Source organism: Rattus rattus, chromosome 13 (genome assembly GCF_011064425.1).
Source record: "Rattus rattus isolate New Zealand chromosome 13, Rrattus_CSIRO_v1, whole genome shotgun sequence".
In the NCBI taxonomy this organism is placed as follows: domain Eukaryota; kingdom Metazoa; phylum Chordata; class Mammalia; order Rodentia; family Muridae; genus Rattus; species Rattus rattus.
The window spans coordinates 46,571,625-46,586,970 of record NC_046166.1 but is presented as its reverse complement, the minus strand read 5'-3'; the positions used below and the strand labels follow the sequence as shown (position 1 = coordinate 46,586,970).

Below are 15,346 nucleotides of genomic sequence, written 5' to 3'. Positions count from 1 at the left end.
CTCCTCCTCCTCAAGCCCCCGGTCAGGCTCTCCTCTTCAAGGCCTCGTCCCTTCACCCCACCCTTTGAGAATTTCATTGTCATTGTGAGAACCTGGTTAGTTATTCTTGGGTCTTTCCATGGTTGTTAGTTCAAACTCTTGAATCATAATGCAATCTCCTTAAAGCCCACTGGTTGTTTGCAGTGCTAACGCCCTCCAGTGCCGGGTGTGTATTATTTCTTGTTGCTCTGGCGGTAGCATTCACAATAGCTAGTCTGAACCTGACAGTGATATGTGATTAGAAATGATAGGGAAAATGGTGAACAAGGCACTGCATTAAATGCTTCAAATGCACTTCATTATCTAAGTCCGTGCTAAGTACACAACTAACTCACGTTGCCTTGTTTAGCCAGTCGCCAGCTGTGTGTCAGTGATTCATCCTGGTGGCAGTATACCATGGGGCAAAGCCATTTTCCCTGTGTCTAGGAAGTCATAAAAATGACAGAGAAAGGGAAGGGGGTGAAGGTCTCACTCTCCTCAGGCACCAGTGACCAGAAAAGAGAGTTCTGGTGGGTACTCTGTATCTAAGCTGTCTGCAGACTAGGAATCCGGGTGCCTGCTTTTTGGCAGGTTTCGTGGTCAGTGTTGTGTGTCGATTCTGTTTCAGTCCATGTGTACTTCAAGAATCCATACCGCGTACTGTGCACAGATTTCCCCTCCCCCCCCCTAAGAATATGAAACAAACGTGGCTCAGTCCCTTTCCCTGTCAGCATCCAGTGCCATAACAGGAAGCCAGGAGTGTCAGAGGGGCAGAAAAAAAAGGGGCAGCCACTTCATTAGGAGAAAGTGTGGGAGATGCCTGAGTCCATTGTAATTAGAAGCTTCCTGAGGGAGGAGAGATTTCCGTCCAGTTTAAAGGAGAGAGGTGAAGGGGGAGGAGTGGTGGGCGCACTAAGCCATCCAGCAGGGAGCGAGAGCGGGGCTGTGTTCAGGACCCAACACCCAGAGGTTTTGTAGGTGCTAAATTTAACGCTGTGCTCATACCGATCGGACGGCAAGATGAAAAAGAGGCCTTCTACTCCATCTGAAAGCTATGTGGATCCCAGAGCGCTTGGCGCGTTCGGATCTCTGAGATGAGTGCTTGGATTAAACGTGCTTATTTCGGTATTGCATGCTGGGACTCCTGAACTCCCGGGGAGCATCCGTTATGAAGATCATGCTTCTGGGTTCTGGTGATGATACAGTTATCAGGACAGTTGGCTAATGTTACTAGTCAGTAATAATGTCTTTATTTCAGGGAGAAATGGGGAATTTCCAGACCCTCTTATCAGTCAACTTAGATAAAAGCACAGGGGAAAAAAATAAAAATAAGATCAGAAGAGCCAGGAATGCCAGTGGCCCTGAGTACTTCAGAGGCGCGCCCCACGCCTGCAGCTCACATCTTAGCAGAGAAAATGGGGTCCGTTTTTCACATAATGATATGATATCTATTAGCTTAACCATAAAACTCCATCTAATTCTGTGTGCTGTCTCCATATGGTTTGTTCTCTAAACCCTTTCTTTTTTTTTTTTTTTTTTTTTTTTTTTGGAGCTGGGGACCCGAACCCAGGGCCTTAGTTTGCTAGGCAAGCGCTCTACCACTGAGCTAAATCCCCAACCCCTCCCTTTCTTTTATTTATTTAATTTTTTTTTTTTTTCCGGAGCTGGGGACCAAACCCAGGACCTTGCACTCTCTACCACTGAGCTAGATCCCTAACCCCTCCCCCTTTCATTTAAAAAGCAAGCAGCAGTCTGGCTTTTGTTTCTTTCTTATTTATTATTTATTTAGGGAGGACAGCCCAATATACATTTATTTTAAGGTTTTTAAAGTTTTCTCTGATAATATTTTGAACTTCTTTGGTGTCTGAATGTTAACTCCTCTTATTACGTTAATTTAGGTAATTTCTTTGTCTTTTTTTTTCTTTCTCTCTGTTTTATTTATTTATTTATATTTTTGTTTGTGTAATTGGGCCAAGGACCTGTATATCTTGTTTATCTTCTTGAAGAACTTGTTATTAAATTCTTTCATTTGGGGAATTTTTTCGTTGTTTGCATTTTATTGAGCTCTACTCCTATTTCTATTATTTCTTGTCATTGTCTGGAATTTGCTTTCACTTGTTTCTTAAAGTTGTTTTACATTAAGCCATTTATTTATCATCTTCTTTTTCCTTTTTTTTTAATGTAAGAGCTTAGTGTTACAGATTTTTCTCATGATACAGTTTTCCTGTGCCCCAGAGGTTTTCATGTGAACCAGAAGTTTTCATATGACACAGAGGTGCCAAGAGCTTTTCCTATGCTCCAGAAGTTTCATGCACCCAGATCTTTTCTTCTGCTTTTTTCATTTTTATATAGTTTCAGATTTTTAACTATTTTTCTTTTTTCTTTCTCCATCTTTATTAAATTAGGTATTTCTTATTTACATTGCCAACATCCCCCTCCCCCTCCCTCTCCCCTTCTATATGGGTGTTCCCCTCTATATCCTCCCCCCATTACCACCCTCCCCCAAACAACCCTGTTACTGGGGGTTTAGTCTTGGCAGGACCAAGGGCTTCTCCTTCCACTGGTGCTCTTACTAGGCTATTCATTGCTACCTATGAGGTTGGAGCCCAGGGTCAGTCCATGTATATAGTCTTTGGGTAGTGGCTTAGTCCCTGGAAGCTCTGGTTGGTTGGCATTGTTGTTCATATGGGATCTCGAGCCCCTTCAATCTCTTCCAGTTCTTTCTCTGATTCCTTCAACGGGGGTCCTGTTCTCAGTTCAGTGGTTTGCTGCTGGCATTTGCCTCTGTATTTGCTGTATTCTGGCTATGTCTCTCAGGAGAGATCTACATCCGGTTCCTGTCAGCCTGCACCTCTTTACTTCATCCATCTTATCTAGTTTGGTGGCTGTATATGTATGGGCCACGTGTGGGGCAGGCTCTGAATGGGTGTTCCTTCAGCCTCTGTTTTAATCTTTGCCTCTCTCTTCCCTGCCAAGGGTATTCTTGTTCCCCCTTTTTTTTTTCTTTTCTTTTTTTCGGAGCTGGGGACCGAACTCAGGGCCTTACACTTCCTAGGCAAGCGCTCTACCACTGAGCTAAATCCCCAACCCCTCTTGTTCCCCTTTTAAAGAAGGAGTGAAGCATCCGCATTTTGGTCATCCTTCTTGAGTTTCATGTGTTCTATGCATCTTGGGTAATTCGAGCATTTGGGCTAATAGCCACTTATCAATGAGTACATACCATGTGTGTTTTTCTGTAATTGGGTTACCTCACTCAGGATGATTATTTTCCAGTTCCATCCATTTGCCTATGAATTTCATAAAGTCATTGTTTTTGATAGCTGAGTAATAGTCCATTGTGTAGATGTACCACATTTTCTGTATCCATTCCTCTGTTGAAGGGCATCTGGGTTCTTTCCAGCTTCTGGCTATTATGAATAAGGCTGCTATGAACATAGTGGAGCATGTGTCCTTGTTGTATCTGGAGCATCTTTTGGGTATGTGCCCAAGAGAGGTAAGGCAGTCTGGCTTTTTTGGCTGAATTGGTAAGACGGCATGCTAAGGCCCCCAGTGATCTTACTCTAGAAACTTCCGCTCTGAGGCCAAGGAGAATTTCCCCTAATGGCAAACACAATCGTCATCGTTTATTGTTTCCTTTTAGGAAAAGGCTTTCTGTGCCCCATTCCCCCCACTCTGTTTCCTCTTCAGCAAACACACTTGTACTGGCTTTGCCATTTAAGAGGTCACATAGGGTCAGTGGGATATTTACATTTGGAAGCAACGGAACTGACTAGAAGGCCCCCTGGCTGGGCTCTGATCTGCCCTGATGCCCCAACCTCTCTTGCAATTACAGCGTGAAACAGAATGAACGCTATGGACAGTTGACCCTGGTCAACTCCACCGCAGCCGACACGGGTGAATTCAGCTGCTGGGAGCGACTGTGCAATGGCTACATCTGCAGACGGGACGAAGCTAGAACAGGGTCCACCTACATCTTCTTCACAGGTATGAGTTTGGTTCACGGCAGAACTCCTTGAACTGCCCAGGTTACCTCCAACCTGGAGTTCCCACTGTATGAAGAACCCCAAGTAAAGGTGAGGGTGGGGTGGGAACCTTTATTGTTCAGGCTCAGGGCTAAGTGCTTTCATGTGGAGTATTTCGGGTAAGTATTATGACAATCTTTCAGATAGATACATTATTTATGTATATATATACACATATATGTGTGTATATATATACATATGTGTATATATATATATATATATATATATATATATATATATATATATATATATATATATATATATATATCTTCCAGAGTTCCTTTTCCAGATGTAAAACTTGAGATTTAGAGAAATTAAGAAAATTCTCAAAGTCCCATATCAAGTAGATGGTAAAAGGATTTGAACACAGGGCTATCTGATTCAGGGTCTATGCCTATATTAGCCAATAGGACAGCCACTTGACACATGTAGCAACTTAGATTGAATATGAAATGCAATTTATGTGCATTTAATTATATAATATGCAATGTGAATTAATTGAAATTGCATATTAACAAAATGCATAACACTATGCACTCATGTGCAGCTATGATTAATATGCAAATGTCAGTAACGTAATACTAAGCGATAATTATGTATTAGAATGAGATATGACATTCATTTCCTCACTTGCCGTGCCTCAGTTTGAGTGCTCAGTTATGACCCGTGGAATTGAAATCTTCTCATAGTGGCCTGCAGAGGAAGGAAAACTTCTATTGTAATGAGTTCCAAGGCTGCAGGGTGTAGCTCTTGGCTGCTCGTCCCTGTTCTCAGACCTGAGACCAGCTCCTGCTGGAATCTCCATAGCAACAAGGTGGGTTGCTAAAGGCTCCCTCATATTTGTTCTTATGAGTTCCAGGAGCTGACGCTTCAGAACAGGATTCCTGAAGTACCAAACCCTCGGAACTTCTATCTTGTCTGAGTCCAGGAGGGGAGCGGAAAAACCTGCGGGTCACAGTGAAAGCCCCTGTTCCCTAGGATGCCAGGATTCATTGGCAAGGCAACGCCTAGGCTCTTGTTGCAAGCTGGACCTGAGCCTTCTTCCCCCTTGCACCTCAGAGAGCTCCAACACAGGGGGATGAGGTCCTTCAGCAAGTCCAGGGGTCAGGGACAACTTTTAAGAATCTTGCAAACTCTGTCTCCTGGTGCTGTTAGTCTTGGGTGAAATAGAACCCTTTTTTAGTATCTGAACAGAGGCTCTCATGAGATTTGTCTGAATCCTGGCAGGTCTGTACTGAACTGTCTATGACCCAGCGATCTTATCCCTCAGCCACTAACCAGTGCATTAGCAGCAGCTCTTGTATTTTACCCTTCCTGCTCAAACAGCTCCTCCATGGCAAGAAGACACATTAGCAGGGCCAGTTCTCCAGTGCAGGTGTCATGTTCTCCCTTCTATGATATCCCAATGAGAAGCATCGACTCATTTCATTATTTTTGTTTTAGAAATAATACAGATGCTGAGGCTTAAAAGGGCAAGATGACTCTTCTAGTGATCTGGGGCGTGTGGCAGCATATTAAGGAGTCACACTCATTTTTCTGACCCACAATCCAGAGCTATCATGCCTTGAGACCTTCCTAGGACAAAATAGTAGATTGGTGGACAGAGAGACCGTCACTAGCACGGTTGCAACTGTATGAGAATTTCTAGTGGGCTTTCATGGGAAGTCCTGAGAGATTTTCATCTTGGGATATGCTACACAGAATTATCTGTGTGTCCTTTCTTATGCCACATGGCCAAGTATAAAAAAAGACAAACAGTTCAGATGAATAGCAGCTTGTCACTCTAGATAAAGATGGATTTCATATTCAGATTGCAGGCTGAAGATTCTTTCCCAAGCTTAGCACTACAGGGTCCTCTCAAAGCATTAGGTTTCAATCTGAAGATGTCACCGGAGCTGTTATGGGCTGATAGGTTAGGGTCCATGGATGCTCTGTGAGTTTTGTAGGTGTCTCCTCTTTCTTTACCTCCCAAAGTGGATCAGAGGAGGGCGAAGACATGTTGGTTTCAACTTTGAGGAATTTTTTTTTTTTTTTTTTTGCTGAGGGAAGGTGAATGTTATTTATTTTAAAGATTTATTTATTTATTATATATGATTCCACTGTAGCTGTCTTCAGACATGTCAGAAGAGGGCATCAGATTTCATTACAGATAGTTGTGAGCCACCATGTGGTTGCTGGGAATTGAACTCAGGTCCTCTGGAAGAGCAGTCAGTGCTTTTAACCACTGAGTCATCTCTCCAGCCCTTATTTTTGTTTTAACTTATTTACTTTACATCCCACTCATTGCCCCCACACACAGTCCTTCTCCCTATACCCCCTCCCCTTATCCTCTGATGTCCCTCTGGGTATCCCCTCCATCCTGGCAAATCAAGTCTCTACTAGGCTAGGCCCATTCTCTCCCAGTGAGCCCAGACAAGGCAGCCCGGCTAGAACAACATATCCAGAGTTCAGACAACAGCTCTGGGGATAGCCCCAGTTGTTAAGAGCAAGCTGGGGATATAGATCTGTTGGTAGAGTGTTTGCCTAGCATGCACAAAGGCCCGGGCTCTATTCTACCCTAGCGTCATATAAAGTCAGGTATGGTGATGCATGCTTTTATCCCAGCTCCCGGGAGGAAAAAGTGGGAGGGCCAGAAGTTCAGCATCATCCTTAGCTACCACATAGTGAGTTCAAGGACCAGCCTTGGCTTACATAAGAACCTGTCGAAAAAGAAGAACGGGGGTGGGGGTGTGGGTAAAGGAAGCAAGAAAGAATGAGGAGAAGAACAGACAGACGCACAGATGAAGAGGTGATACTCTTTTGATGTTTTACTCAACACACCCTAAGTCCAGGTAGACTTTCAGTACAGGATTTAGCACTCTGTCTTTTGAAGTGTTCGTGGTTTTTCAAAAAACAAGATGGACTGCCACAGAAGCTGAGGTTCCGGCTGCTGGCTCAGGATTCCCTCAGAACATATGGTTCCCAGCTACCCGCATGGAGAAGCATCTGCTGTGTGTGTTATGTTTGCTTGTTTCCCAGAATTTGATGGGAAACACTGCGCATTTTCTTTTGGGGCGCTGCCTGTTGTTAATGTGCAAGGCTTGATCGATAAGTGACTGCCACATTTATGTCCCCTTATCCAGGAGACAGTTTCATGTCCTCTCTCTCAACACTGAGGTATAGCATACATAAAGAAAAACTTCAGATCCTAAGTGTACAGCTCAATAAACTGTCCTCAAAGGAACATACATGTGTAACCACCACACAGAGAGATCAAGGAGGAGCACTATTCCAATGGGAGGTCCTTCTCAGTGGGACACACTCAGGCAATGATTTTGATGTGTGGGGAGACCACACTAGTAAGTACTTTACTAGAGGCTGAGTGTGCTGTAATTTGTATTTTAGTTTATAGGCTGTTGGCTTTGACTTTTAAAAGTCTAAAACTCCATGTGTTAGTTTATAAAGTGATATTATAATGAATAGATACAAGCACATTTGTAGGAGGTGGGTAACCTATAAAACTTTTTAAAGGAATCTCAACACATTTCTTTTTAAAGATGGAAGTTACTGCTATGGGGGAAGTGGAAAGGGAGGGGTGACAGGGAAAGAGGAGAGAAGGGTGTGTGTGTGTGTGTGTGTGTGTGTGTGTGTGTGTGTGTGTGTGTGTGTGTGTGTGTGTGTTTATATGTAATGCTGAGTATTGAACCCAGGGCCTTTTACATGTTAGGAGAATTCTCTACCATTGAGCCATACCCTGTTCTCCAAATATTTTTAAGGCAACTGACATAGATTAATTTTTCCCAAGGCAGGCACTGTACAACAGGAAATAAGACTAATTTTGCATTTTGAAATTCAAGCAGTCTCTGAATCTACTGGCTTTGCCAAATGAGGCAGGTAACTTACTCATCAAGCCTCACGACTAAAGTTGCCTCTACAATCCTACAGCCAAAGAATTCTGTTCTGTTTTCTTTCTTTTGTGTTTTAACCTTTATTTTGATGCAGTGGTAGGGACTGAATGTAGGCCTTCTACATCCCAGGCAAGTGCCCTATCACAGAGCCACACTGTCAGCCACTCAAAAGATGTGGCTTTAATATCATTTACTCTTTACAAATGGAGCTTTTAAAGCACAGTGAGATAACCACACGTAAAGCTACATAGATTTTTTTTCTCTGTCTGAACAGGGATATCAGACACATCAGAAGGGCACTGGTGGAAAATCAATTTACAAAGTAACAAAATCACCCAGTCTGGTTAGTATAGAGCTTGGTAATGATGACCTCTAAGCTTTTTCCATAGAAGCAAGTCCGTGTTCCTGAACTTGGTCCAGGGAACCAAAGAACTCCTGCCCCTGAAGACCCTAGATGTTTGTTTCCAGGAATACTATGCCCAACGTGAACTATCACACAAAGGCAAGGGGGAAGGCTGGTGAGAGAGCAAGCCAAGAATAATTGCTTGCTTGGGAACATTGAAAGGGAAACGCAGGAAACAATTTAACAAGTGTTCTGTGATTAGCCTCAGAGAGTTCTCCCAGCAATTACTATAATATCCCTTTACAGAACAATCCAGGAAACAAAGGATTTAATGTGTCACACCAAACCAAACAAACAATATAAACAGGTGCCCCCAAAATCCTTTTGCTGTTCTGGGGATGTTGTAAGACAATTCTCACTTTTTTTCTTTCCTGTGAGACAGGAATGTCATGTAGGGTTTAAAATCTGACAGGCTGCAGTTTGTGTGTGTGTGTGTGTGTGTGTGTGTGTGTGTGTGTGTGTGTGTGTGTGAGAGAGAGAGAGAGAGAGAGAGAGAGAGAGAGAGAGAGAGAGAGAGGGTGACAGTCCCCAACTACATGGTAGGGTAGAAGCCAGCCCTGAGACCAGCGGGTTTCCCTCTGCCCTGTCCCAGCCCCCTCCACTAGCCTGGGCATATACTCTCTTTTCTGTGCTGAGTGTGAGGACAGTGATAGTATGGTGACCCTTCCAGAGGACTTCAACTGTCTAAGGAATGCCCTTCTGAACAGCAGTCTCTGACTCTTGGCTGTGAGGACATTGTCCACACAGAAGCGCAGAACAGCTCAAGGTCTTATGACTGTTTCTCATGGGGTTGGAAAGATGGCTCAGCAGGGAAGAGCATTTGCTGTCCTTTCATAGGACCTGAGTTTAGAGCCAAGTACCCATTCGGTGGCTCACAATTGCTGGTAACTACAGCTCCATGGGGATCCAAGGTGTTCTTCTGGCCCTTCGCACAAATATAACACACGCGCGCGCACACACACACACAGAGAGAGAGAGAGAGAGAGGGAGAGAGGGAGAGAGAGAGAGAGAAAGAGGGAGGGAGGGGGAGAGAGAGAGAGGGAGAGAGAGAGAGAGAGCTAGAAAGATAATAAAAGCAAACTTTTGAGTTTAAACTTAAGAAATCTGTCTCCTTCCATGCTTCGTCAGTGTGATCCATCAGTTCTAAGTTGAATTAGTATCCTTATGATCTCCTTTAAGGAGACAGGGGAAGTAGGTAAGTTACCCCTCCAACGCTCTGATAAAATACCTAAGAGGAAAGTTTTGGAGGTTCATGTCCATGATCAGTTGACTTCATGTCTTTGGTCCTGTGTTGATACAGGGGTCATTGTCAGGAATGGGGGAAAGAGAAAAGAAGGTTAGTATCTTACGAAGTATCTTCAAGACACATCTACTGACCTATATAGCCTTCCCATCAAACCCAAATAACTTCCAGTAACCAAGCCTTTAACTCACGAACCTCTAGTTCAGCATCGAAATTACAGTTAAATTATAGGCTGCAGAACAATTCCCTCCTTTTTTTAAGTCACTGGTCCTCTTTTAGAGACCCAGTATGCTTGTTGGTGTTGTCTCATCTTCGTGCCGGTTTTAAGAATCATTAAGACACCCTTACTTCACTTTTTCTTTTTTCTAGTCACTAAGCCTGTGTCTTCTCCTCTGCAGAGAAAGGGGAGCTGTTTGTGCCTTCTCCCAGTTACTTTGATGTTGTCTACCTGAACCCGGATAGGCAGGCTGTGGTTCCTTGTCGAGTGACAGCCCCGTCAGCCAAAGTCACGCTCCACAGGGAGTTTCCCGCTAAAGAGATCCCTGCCAATGGAACAGACATTGTGTACGACATGAAGAGAGGTTTCGTGTACCTTCAGCCTCATTCTGACCACCAGGGCGTAGTCTACTGCAAAGCGGAAGCCGGGGGCAAGTCTCAGATTTCTGTCAAGTATCAACTGCTTTATGTAGAGGGTGAGTCTGCCTTCCTTCCCCAACCTAGATTGACACTGCCTGCTTGTTGGGAGGGAAATACTAATGTCTGTATCCTCCACACCCTTCTCCTCATTCTGTCAGAGTTTGATGGGCAAGTCCCTTACATCCCCAGTCTTGTCTCTCCTAGCATCACCATTCACTTTCCTCCTTGGGGCTGGCATCATGGCTGTGCCCATTCCTACTCCTGCCGTGTGTTTTGTCAACCTCTATTAGGAACCTCTGCTCCTCCATGGTGCCCGCTGTGGTCCCTGCTAGCTTTCTCATTTCTTGTCACTCCCTGTCATCATTTCATAGTGGTCTTTCTTGCCATTACATTTTCAGGACGACCTCAGTGTCTCCCTGAAACCATTGGCCTGCTTCTTCAGCTGCCTCTGTTCTACCCTCAACTTGAACACATCAATAGACACTGGTCGGATGTAGGTCGCATCCCTCACTCCCCCAGCTCCAACCACGGGCTCTCTTCTTTGCAACCCACCACTCACAACTGTTCAAGGCTTTTCTGCTCTGGGTTGATGACACAGGGATGGGCTAATGAGAAGGTCTTCTACAGAACCACATAATACTTCCCTTCCCTGGCAAGATTCTCCTGAGCCTGTTTCCCTCCCTCTCGACTTCCTAGAGAGTGTACCCTACCCATATTGTAGCCCCTCCAGTATAAGCTTTGTGTCTCCTGAGCACTCCTGCACTTATGAAGGGTTGGGAGCCCTGTAGTAAACTTCTCTACAGCAATGTGCTTCCCTGTGGACAGAGGTGTCTCCCAAGTTAGCTGCTTTTAAAGACAGAATTTGGGTTCAGTAATTCTTTCTATTCTCTGTCGAGGGACTTGTTTGGTATGCCAGGATTTCTAATATTCTAAAAAATCTGCTTGACAGTCCCCAACTCTCCACAGAGGTCACCTCTTTCTCCACAGTAGCCAAATAATCTGAAAACCTTTCTATCTCCTGACTCTCTCCCTCCCCCACCCCCTTCATCACCACACAATTGGCTGTTGCCTTTGCCAGAGACCTCAGGAGCCTAGTGTCATTACATCCAGCAGACAGCACACGTCTTCCGACTAGACTCTACTTCTCAAGTGAAATCCCTTTCACCTCAGCCCCCTTTCACTTGGCATTTTCAGTTCTTTCAAATTTTATTAACAGATTGTTAATGATCTGAAAGAATAGCAAATGTTTCTATATGGATATGTTGCCTGCATATATGTAGAGCTCAAATGTGTGCAGTTTCCAAAGAGGCCAGGGGAGGGCAATGGATCACCTGGGACTGGAGTGGCTTGGGTGCTAGGAATCAAAGCCCGGTCCTCTGGAAAAGCAGAAAGTACTCTTAACGGATCATCTTTGCAGCCCTTCTTTGCCCTTCCATTGTTTGGGGAGCAGAACTGGGGATTGAACCTGTAGTCTTATGAACATTAAGAATACCACTCTAGCATTTCTTATAGATTCTAAATGTGGAAGTACCTGAGGTTCCCTTCTTTCTTTATGCCTTGATCTCTTTGTGAAAAATGCTCACTTTTACCCATAGCTGTGAACTAATAATTTCCTACATGTGTATCTATGGCCCAGGTCTTGGAGGTAAAGGCCATGTGTCCAAGTAGCATCTGTACTCACATGCCCCAGTCCCATAACCATCAGTAAACTCCATATTACTCTGACAGCATGGTCCACATGTGCCCTCTACCTCAGGGATGGTCGCTCATCATTCACCTAGTGTGAATGGTCACACCAGAAACCCAACCCTTTAAGCTTCATTAGTTTCAGATCTATTTTTAATTCCTGAACTAATTATTCAAGCTATCATTATCTTTGGCTACTACTACTAAGAATACCTTCCTCCCATAATAATGCCCACTTTACTTTCCAAACCATATTCTGCACTGTTACTGACTACAGTTCTAATCAATCCATTCAGCCAAGTTCTTACTGACAGAAACACAAAGTCCCGACAAGCCTTGCCTGGGTGGTGCCACTGCTCTGGCCTTGCTGTTCTCTCCCAAGTCACCTCCTATTAGCTCACAGCCTGCTCAGGGATATGTGTCTCTTAAGCTCAGTACCAAGACTTCAGTTTAGCCGCTTGCCTGATTCTCAGGTTAACTTGAGGCTCGCTCTGGGCTTCTTCCAAGTTCAAACAACACGTTACAGTTGCCCACTTAGTGGCTGCACACTCTGCTAGTGTAGGCTGTGAGTACTCGAGCCACCATCTGTCTGGCTTGCTCCTGTAGGCCCAGCTCTTAGCACTTCTCCTTGCTCAAGGCCGCCATCCAAATTACCCACCGAGGGGCCTGACCATACTAAAGACACGTTTCTAAAATGTTATGATGTAAGAGTACTGTACTAGAAACCCAGGTAGCACTCCTGGTGTTCTGCAAGCAAACATCTCTCTCATTCCCATATCTGAACCTCTTTCATGATGGATGTCACATGCGTGCCTGCCCCGCCCAGCTGTTTTCACTTACTCTTTCTGCTACCAACCCTTTTCTGTTTTCACATGACCCTGGTCAACTTGTTAGCTCCTCCCCTGACCACAAGCATGGGGGTGGGGTTAAGAGAATTCTGGATGACTACCCACTTCTGGATTACCAAGGTAGAGAGGCAGAGGCAGCTTCGAAGGCAGCATTTCTCCACCTGTGGGTCAAGACCCCATTGGGGTTGAACAACCCTTTCACGGGGGATCACCTAAGATCAGAAAACACAGCTATTATGATTTGTAACAGTGGCAGAATTAGTTAGGAAGTAGCAGTAAAAATAACTTTATGGTTAGACCCCACCACAGCATGAGGCACTGTATTAAAGCATTGCAGCATTGGGAAGGATGAGAACCATGGTTCTAAGGCAATCAAAAGGGGTGTCCAGCATTGGCCTCATGAAGCTATAGAAAAGGTGTCCCCTCCCCAGAGAGAATGATGTTGGTCTCTACCATCAGTTAGGGCTCTCATTCCTCTGTCCCCTGCTTGTTCCTAGTTCCCAGCGGTCCTCCATCAACAACCATCTTGGCCTCCGCCAACAAAGTGAGAGGTGGGGATGACATCAGTGTGCTCTGCACTGTCCTAGGGGAGCCTGATGTCGAGGTAGAATTCAGGTGGATCTTTCCTGGACAGAAGGTAAGTGCCACACCCCAGCCTTGGCTAGCTCTCTCACTTAGTGAGAGACCATACAAGGTTTGTGACAAGAGCCAGGGAATGTTTGTCTTCTAAGATATTTCAGTCCCCTTCAAAAAATCGTGTAAAAGGAGACAAAAGAGTGGATGGCTGTATCAGGCAACTGCTCAGGATATGTGTGTAATGGTCATGGCTCCTCCTTAGGGGTCGAAGCATGAAAGGCCAAGGTTACTTACATCTGAACCTCAGCTTTCAGTCAGCATCTTCTAGGTCCACTCCAGGCTGCTCTAACCTCTTCCAGGAGTCTTTCACAATGCACAAATCTTCAAAAACATGAGTGGGAGAAAGGTAGGCACCCACGGGGCATACCCACACAAGGCCTGTGCAAACCTTTGGAGCAGACATTCTCCAAGGGGGTATATAAACATAGACCCTGTTCACAAGGTGACCTGAGGTCAGCATCCATTTAAAAATAGACTTCTATAAAAGCAGCCCTCAGTCTGGGTGCACAGTCTGCTCACTGAAATAAACAACTCTGCCACCAACTTTGTTGCCAGAGGAGACACTCCCAAGACACTCTAGGTAGCCAGTCTCTTTGAAGCCTGTGAGGGGCGGAAAATGAGGATTCCCCAGAGGGCAGAACTTTCCAGCATCTAGATGCCAAGTTTGCTATTTCAAATACATTGTTACACTTACTTAGACATTCTTGCTTTTCGGTAGAATGACCTTTTACATTGCTGTTATTAGGAGAAAAAACATTAAGTAACATTATAATTACTCTTATCAAGTGAATTTAGAAAACACAGTGTAACTCACTGCTGCAGCCTGAAATAGATCTTACAAATCACCATTTTCTAGAAAAGATGTTCATGCTGTCTAGGGCATTATCTTAGCCTTCCTTGATACAAGTTGCCTCCCTCTGGAGTCTCAAGGACCATTCGCCTAATTGCTTTCCTGTCTCTCCCAAATTGGAGTCTCTTCAACTTACACAGCCAGCGCTTTGGGGCTTTTGACCTTAAATTCCATAAACAAGAACCACTTGGCAGTGAAAGTTGGGAGGGTGAGGCTGATACAATGGGAAGAGATTCTGCCTGTGTATTTATGCTTAAGCACAGTCCCCATGAGAGCCCCAAATAATCCATTTTACATATAAAAAGCAAAAAAAAAAAAAAAATCACAAAAAACCAGCATCCTGAAATTCAAGACCCCTCTTGGAAAAAAGGGCAGTTTTGAATAATTCTGCATTCATGAACAAAACAAAAAAAAGAGCACAGCGAACCCAACAGCCCTCAGTGAGATTGTGCTGAATGTATCGGGTGGATGGGAGCTGACCCTGGGGGAAGCCGCTATCAACCTGGTTTCAGTCTGTGTGCCATGTTTAAACAGGACGAAAGGCCTGTGACCATTCAGGACACCTGGAGACTGATTCACAGAGGACTGGGACACACCACAAGAATCTCGCAGAGTGTCATTACCGTTGAAGACTTTGAGACCATTGATGCGGGCTATTACATATGCACAGCTCAGAATCTCCGCGGACAGACCACAGTAGCTACCACTGTTGAGTTCTCGTGATTTGGAAAGTGAATGGTGAACTAATGGGACGCCCATCTGCACACACAGCTTCGAGGTGCTTTACAGGAGGCCCAGGGCCAACCGCTGCCTGTGGGTCAGACAGACATCCAAATTCAAAGGAAGTCATTAGTCTATTAATAGAAGTATAAACTTTTGTAACAAAGTATGTATTTTGACTAAGCCATGTTTCTACTTTTATACCAAGAAAACATGTCAACAACTTTGTATCAGTCATTTCTATTAAATGAGCAAGATTTTATTAAAAAAAAAAAAAAAAAAGTACGCTAAGGATTTGTGTCTCATTTAGCCTGAACATCCAGGACTCAATAGCAGTCTTTGTGTTGGTGCCTGGGATTCTGTTTGATGTCGGAACCAAGTTCAGCTGTTTACTCAC

General features: G+C 44.5%; 1 protein-coding gene across 1 annotated transcript in view; it reads left to right on the top strand.

Annotated features, from left to right (window-relative positions):
• The window catches only part of Pdgfrl (platelet derived growth factor receptor like), a 43,607-nt gene extending 28,394 nt beyond the window's left edge, over positions 1-15,213 (top strand). The window contains exons 3-6 of the mRNA XM_032918554.1: positions 3,851-4,002; positions 9,972-10,265; positions 13,241-13,380; positions 14,764-15,213. Coding sequence (XP_032774445.1) covers positions 3,851-4,002; positions 9,972-10,265; positions 13,241-13,380; positions 14,764-14,952 — 775 coding nt within the window. The 3' untranslated portion in view covers positions 14,953-15,213. The remainder of the gene's footprint in view (positions 1-3,850; positions 4,003-9,971; positions 10,266-13,240; positions 13,381-14,763) is intronic.
• Positions 15,214-15,346: the final 133 nt, after the last annotated feature.